The sequence below is a fragment of the Dicentrarchus labrax genome, unplaced genomic scaffold (assembly GCF_905237075.1).
Source record: "Dicentrarchus labrax unplaced genomic scaffold, dlabrax2021, whole genome shotgun sequence".
In the NCBI taxonomy this organism is placed as follows: Eukaryota; Metazoa; Chordata; class Actinopteri; family Moronidae; genus Dicentrarchus; species Dicentrarchus labrax.
In genome coordinates this window covers 15,341,988-15,349,575 of record NW_026136712.1, presented here as the reverse complement: position 1 = coordinate 15,349,575, position 7,588 = coordinate 15,341,988, and the positions used below count along the sequence as shown (strand labels likewise).

The following is a 7,588-nucleotide window of genomic DNA, read 5'->3' as shown; positions in this document are numbered from 1 at the left end:
ATATGAACTGGTCTCCGGTCAGCACACTGGTCCTACATTCCTCTCTGCCCTGTGTAAACCATTTAACACATGTTCAGAGAGCTTTCTTCATCTGCAAGCAAGAGCCAATAGCTGCAGTATTAAATAGTTGGGATATAGCCGATTGGACTTGCATGCTTATGTCAGCAGCAGACTGGGATGTGTTGAGTTCTTCACTGCACACACTAAAAAACACTGGGTCAAAACATCCCTTTGGGACTGGGTCAGTTTTAACCCAATGTCTTTCAGGTTACTGAATCAAAACCCTTCTGTCGGGAGGTTTTCTCCTTGTTGCTACCTGGTAAAGTTAACCCAGCATTGTGTTGGTGCAATACTGACCCCCACACTTTGTCAATTTTTAACCCAGTGTTTTTTAAAGTGCAGGAGACAAAACCTAATCAGGGAACTGAAAACAGACAGACAAGCCCAGTTAGGGTATTACCAGGAAACTGCAGATTATTTGCATCCGCACACAAAAAACAGCTGTGGGAGAAGTATGTAGGTATTCAGTGTAAAAATACTTGATTACAAGTAAAACTTCTGGGTTTAAAAAAGTACTTAGTAACTTATCAGCAAGATTTTCTTAACTCTACTTTTACTCTAATACTTTCAGAGAGTTATATTCTGCTAAGTAACTATATTTGTCAGATAAATATCATTAAGTAAAATGTGCAGTATTTCATTGTGACTCATTTCTGTAATGTATTATTAAGTTGTGTGTGTGGTGAAAGTTTAGCAGTGGTGGAAAGTACCTTACAGTTCAGTACAATGTTGAGGTACTTCTACTTTCATTGTATGCTGCTTTATACTTATACACCACTATATATAAGAAAGGAATATTGTACTTTTTATTCCACTGCATTTATTTGAAGACTATGATGTGTCAAATAATGGGCAAAACATTTTCTATGCAAAATATGAGATGATCTTATAAATCAGGGGTGAAACTAACTAACTAACTACTAACTAACTAACTAATTCATGAACTGTTTGGTCTATTAAACGCCTTTCCATCAGTTTCCAAGATCCCATGGTGATGTCCACACTCCAAAACCCAAAAAGATGCCTCCATCTTGCATCAGAAATCTACTTTACATGAGAAACCAACAATATACCTGAAGTGAAATTCAGACAGAAGGGCTTCTTCCCTAAAACTGTGCAATGACGAAGCCTGAATCCAGCCCCGTTCATCACTTAAAACACCAGATACCCTGACAGCCTGTGGCCTCATTCTTCACAGAATCAAGATTAAATGCTTCCCTCAGGTGGTTTGTTGTTGTTAGACTATACTGGGCCTGCAGCAGCAGCTGGATCATCTGTTTCACAGACCTGCCATGACAGCTCACATAAAGAGACCTAAACTAAGAACTCTGAAATTGCCAGCATGGTCCAGATGGGAGAAATGTGTTTAAATTTATACCAGAATCCAATTTAAAAAACAATATTTCAAATATTGTTAGATATGTTTACAAGGAGCTCCCTGGGGAAACAACAATCTGGTATAAATGTTTAGTTTTATATGTTAGATTTTAGAATTATGACCACAAAAGGCAAAGACACAATAAATATAGAAAAATGAAAGAAAGTGTGACAACGGTTTTGAATTACGAGTGTATTGAAAATATTGTGAATTTTATTTCAGAATAGAATACAGTTGAGATTTGATGTTATCATTCATCAGTGACAACCTTTTAATCCTTCTCATCAGTAGGAAAATGTTGATTTTGGCGCTCTGGGCAGCAGGAGTTGTTTGCATGGCTTGTGATATATTGTCGGGGTTTGGTTAAGTGCTCTAAGATTCATCATGACAGCACCTTTGTCTGAAGTATTCATACCGAGATGCCGTGATGGGCTGGAACACGTTGGCACATCCGTCGGGGGCACGTATTTTTGCAGATTAAATCTCACGATAGAGCTTTTGCACCAGGCGTTAAGGTTTGTATCTGATTATTTGAAAATGAACCTCTATCATCTATTTGCATTTTACAGTACATTTATGTTGTCATGCTACCGTTTGCCTAAATTAAATGCTTGTGTGGTTTCAGAATAAAAATGATGTTCCACCTGTTGCTTCAGCCTGTAAACATGGACCTCTGTCAGATTTGTTTTGTGGTAGTTTAACCTTTTTTGTCTTAACTAGACAGGACGTGAAGAAGATCAGGAATGGATGCAAGTCATAAGGCATTAGGTTGTATCCTGACTCTTGGGGGAAAAAAACAAACAGGTGCTCCAATTTGATATAAATCTTTTTTTTTTACGAGACTGTCTGCCAAATCTTGGAATGCAGAAAAAACGGTTCAGGTTAGAGCAATCTTTTTTTTTTTTAGTCAATAAGGAAAAGACTAAAATAAATACATAAATAAGATAATATAAGCATTCCTCACACCAGAATTTTAAGATCGACATAAACATCGAAAATTTTTGCAATGACAATCAGCTTTTGTAGGACATCAAAGGGAAACCAGACCGCGTCTCAGAAATCACCATGGCAACAGTTCTGATGATCCAAAAGCGATGCAGCTGCACAGTACATTACAAAAATAGACACAGCTCTGCCATTAAGAGTCACCGACGAAACACCTCACCACAACACCTACTACAGTATATCATCATGCATGGGTGGCATGTTGTTTTGTAACACCAGAACTGTCACGTGACTGGCTGCTACATCAACCAATGAGATCTCTGCTGCAGATGTTTCAGGACAAAAAGGACAGGTTGGATAAAAGTCTCAAGAGGAAGCGAAGCCACTGATGCCACAATGTTAAAAGACTTCCACGATGATGTTGAGTGAAGAAGCAATATCGACTTAGTGTGCTCTAGTGGACCATTGAGATGGTTATAAATATGTCGACTGTTGGCACGCTCTTGGCACTATAATATATTCATTAAAAACACAAAAAAGTCAATTAAACATGGCTCTAAGTTAAAATGACATTTATAATTGACTGTTAATATTGAACGGCAGTTTTAGTTTAATGATAAATGTGTCCCTTATATTGTCATGTTTGACATGTTCTACACATTTGGTTTGGTTAGAAGAAAACCAAGTTACACACTGCAATACACACTGCATGACTCAGCTTCCATACAGTTTTGGCATACCGGTTGTCAGTATAGTCAGGTTATAAGATGGTCTGGGTTCCCTCACTCTTCCGTCATGTGCCATGTTTCATTAAAGCCAGCAACTCTTTAACAAAACAAACAAAAACTCTCATCCCTTTTTTCCCCCAGATCTTTAAGAGCGCTCAAAATGTGAATTTATATCAGAAATGTAAAAACCTCCTGTAAACTGCAATAACAGTCACCTTAACCGTTGAAATGTTACTCCGTATTTCAGTGCTCCACTTCTTGTCTATTTTGATTAATAATTGAGTAATACTTACATAAAAATGATCGGCTACATGACTTTGCATGAAGAATGCACACCAATGTGGCAAAACAGCGGAGAATGAAGTTGACTTTTAAAATGCATCTACTTCAAATCTAAAACATCTTTGCAAGATCTTGGCCTGAATGAACAATATAAATCGAGGCCAAGACCTTAGCTAAATGTGTTTGTTATCCATCTTGAACAATTTTGTTTAGTTACAGCTACAAAAACCACAAAAAACAAGCAAAATGTGGTCAAGGCCCTCATGAAGCTGACTTTTATCCTCAGAGGATGACAAATGTATAGCTGTCAAAGAACTGTGAAGCTTCTTCCTTTCGGTTTTTCTGCCTTGAAGCTGACCACAATTCAACAATCTTAGCCACTCCGGTGGCTTCCGTCTCCGGTGCGCTGTATTCGGGCCATGACCATCTCGTTGGACACTCTCTTGCAGTCCTTCGCCAGGCCCAAGAAGCACATGAAGTCGATGAAACAAGTGGTAAGGTTCAACTTGCAGCCAAACTCGCTGGTTGCATAGTCATAGGGGAAAGAGTGGTGATAATTGTGAAATCCCTCACCTGTGAGGAACAAGAAGAGGTCGTCAACAAATCGGACAGACAACAGGAAACAATTAACAGGACACGGTCAGACTCTGCAAAGCTAGATGACGTTTACTAGATATTTAAATCCATTAAGGGTTCCAGCACATCAATAAAAGTAACCGCATCTGTAATCAGCAGTGATCTTTATAGTTAGAGGTTGTGTTGTTTTGTTAGTTGTTCTACTTGACATGCCATTGACATTTGATGGAAAGTTCAAGGACCAGTGTGTAGGATCCAGTGGCATCTAGTGGTGTAGTTGCACATTGTAATTCCCTCGCTTCACCCTTCCAAGCGCCAAGGAGAAAAATTGGCGAAAAAAACGGCCAGTGTGTGGTATGTCTGTTCCGGGCTACTGTAGGAATATGGCGGTTCAACATGGCGGACTTGTGGAAGGCATCTTTAGTTATAAAAGGTTCATTCTAAGGTAAGGTTGTATTATCACTATCATAAGTCATGAGTCGTAGTCTCTCCAACCTTATTTTTGTTCAAGAATTTGAGCCTATCTTTTCTTTTGTCACGTGCAATGCGTTTTTCCATACCTATAGCGCTGAACGCGACAAACTTGTTCTCCCTGGGGTTGATGTTCTTGTCATAGGGCCTGTTTCCCCACATGTGAGCCGCGCTGTTGACCAGCCAGGTGGCGTTCAGGACCATGGTGTACCTCAGCACTGCCGGGATGAAGTACGCCACCCACAGAGACTCTCCCCACATGTACCAAGGCACGAACATGGGGACGAAGAAGCACATGAGCAGCACAGACGGCTTGTAATACCTTTCGAGGAGACAAGAGTGGGGGAGAAGAGCAGAGAGAATGGAGGTGTTTGTTTAGCACAACATAAACATTAAACACACTAATGCTTGTCAAACATGGGATTGTTCACTCTCTCACTTCCCTCCGCATGACCCAGTTTTTTTTTTACAGAGGCCAACCTTGAGTAAATCTAAACATGCATGAATAAGATGTTGGTATTTGGTAACTTGTCAAACCAGAATGACTAATAGAGCCTGCACTATAGCAAACTCTGCAGCAGAGCTGGGTAAATCGTAGTGGGTGGATGAGTTTATTTTTTTCTTTCTCTGCTCTTTATTTGAATTTGATATATAATCAGAAATAAAGTTATGAAATGCAATTGTGTTTATTTGCTGTCCACACTACCTGCCAAAAGGAGTAAAGTGCGCTTTTTTTTTTTAAGAGTAAATCCTTCCAGGCTGATATTTAACTGTCAGATGAAGTGTAAAATCAACCTTTGACTGAAGCCACTTACTTCCTTTGAAACATTACAACTTTGTCAGCCAGCAGGTCATTGAGCTCAAGCTTGCGCCCTTTCTCAATGACGTCAGGGTGTTTGCGCACCAGCAGCCACCCGATGTGAGCGAAAAAGAAGCCCCGCACGGCGTTGTGGGGGTCAGCATCTGTCTCTGAATATTTGTGGTGGACCCTGTGGTCTCGAGCCCATTCAAAGATATCATTCTGTGGGTTCAGGTAAAGACAGAGATTACATACACTGTAGACACAACCCGGTACTTACACAGTAATGAAAACTGCTATTATCACAACGTTAAGTGTCTGTCATTTTTAGGTACCTGAAATGCCATGGAGTTAGCAAAACCAAGAAAGATCCTTAGAGGTAGAGAGGCCTTGTAGGATCTGTGACTCCACAGACGATGAGCCCCTGCAGTAATTCCTAAAGCACTTATCAAAAAACAAAGTGCGGCTGTGGGGAGAAATGCATCAACAAATTAGTTTGACCACCTTCTACTCATCTCATCCTGTCACAAGCACTTTATGGCACTAATATTGCACATTGTAATGTCTAAGCATGAGAGATTTTCTGTATGGTTTTACTGTCAGAATTAGAGCACTGAAGCTTATCCTGCAACAAGTGACACACCATAAACCCATCTATGCTATATTATAATTATATATATGTAACTAGGAGGAGATTGTCCCCCAAATAAAGTAAAACTGTTTTTCAAAAAGCAGAAATGATTCATTTACAATGGCATTTGTTTACCAATTCGGTAGAATATTTGTGAATTTGCTCCACAATGATCTTCACAATACAGTTTATCACACTATTCTACTTTCCTGCACAATATCTCCTGCTAAAAATAATTAAAAGTGACTGAATTGGTTTATACTAGTCTACTTGTTTAACCAGAGATTTACTAACCATGAAGGGAGTCTTGTTATATGGAACTGTGAGTCTCTGGCTAATGTAATTGCATCAGATCAGATGATGACTGGATGGATAAAACTAATTGATGATTGCATGTACAAGACTGGAAGAATTCAAATCTATTCAGAAGTGCAAGATCTATGGTTTTAATATTGTCTGCATTCCTGATTTACTGTCACTGTTACTTAATTTAATTAAAAAAATAGATTGTTTACCTCTGTTATTTTATTATTAAGTGACATTAAATCCCTGATCCTTCAATCCTGATCTATAATCCCACAACATCCAGGATACTGGGAGGTTCATGCACACATCTATACATACATTAGTGGACCTGCATGCTGACAGTACATGTTATATGTATTATAATAACAGTATAATACAAATGTCACAATCCTCCTGTGCATAAATACTGTAGAAGGTATGATGTTTTTTTTTTTACTTACACCAAAGCAAGGTCAAAATAGATGCGGAAGGGACGATGGACACGGCGTACAGGGCAGCTAAATGCAATAGAGTCATCAATAAGACATTTTTCCATACGATGATCGTGGCAGGTTTGGGGCCCTCTTTCTCTTTGTATGTGTGATCAAACACGTCTTCTCTGGTGGCCTCTGGTAGAGCATTCCCGTTGCTGGGCTTGTGCTGCTTCTTCTCCAACGCCTCCGCCTCTGTCATCGTGGCCGCGGTTTGGTGATGCTCTGAGCGGCAAAACAAACACCCCCCAAAAAAAATAATTAGACAAAACGGTTACTTAAGTGTTTTTTTTTTTTTTTTGTGGCGAGTTAACGTCAAGGAGGAGACAAAAAACAACAACAACAACAAAAAAAACACACCAGCTCGCACAGTGAGTGATAATTATTCCTGTGCTAGCTAGTTTTAAGGCTCGCTCTGGCGCTGCTGGTCGGCGCTAGTGAGGATGAGGATGGTCATGTAACGATGATGCTTGACTTCTAGCTGACACACGACATTTGCTGCGTTGCGTAACGCTGATATTACACAAACTAGAAAAAAATATATATTGAAGATAAAAACCAAACTCACCCAAAGACCGGTGGAAAAACGCGAGTCCGGTGTGTGTGTAGAGGGGGGGGAGGTGTTTAAAAAAACGGAGAAGAAGCTCGACACAAAACTACAGTAACCCAGAAAGGGAGAGTGATAGTCAGCTCCGCAGCGAGCGAATCAATAAGAGCTGGAGCTGGAGCAGCGACGGACCAATCAGCGCTCGGATGTCGCATCAACCTCGGGCTCTGATTGGCTGTATGTTTATCTGCTGTTCACCTTTTATTCATTCTCCTGCCAGATGTAGCATATATTTACCTCCCCTGGTGAGAAAAGCTACAGCTGTCTAGACATGAATTGAATTCATTTTTTTCCCCCTCCTTCTTCTTCTTCTTCTTCTTCTTCCCCCCACCCAC

General features: G+C 40.0%; 1 protein-coding gene across 1 annotated transcript; it reads right to left on the bottom strand.

Annotated features, from left to right (window-relative positions):
* Positions 1–1,615: 1,615 nt before the first annotated feature.
* On the bottom strand, positions 1,616–7,465 carry scd (stearoyl-CoA desaturase (delta-9-desaturase)). Its single transcript, XM_051416865.1, has 6 exons — positions 7,215–7,465; positions 6,617–6,871; positions 5,575–5,705; positions 5,256–5,461; positions 4,530–4,762; positions 1,616–3,966 (listed from the first exon to the last, which is right to left on the bottom strand). Exons 2-6 carry the CDS (start codon positions 6,846–6,848, stop codon positions 3,767–3,769), a joined length of 1,002 nt encoding a protein of 333 aa, XP_051272825.1. The 5' UTR covers positions 6,849–6,871; positions 7,215–7,465; the 3' UTR covers positions 1,616–3,766.
* Positions 7,466–7,588: the final 123 nt, after the last annotated feature.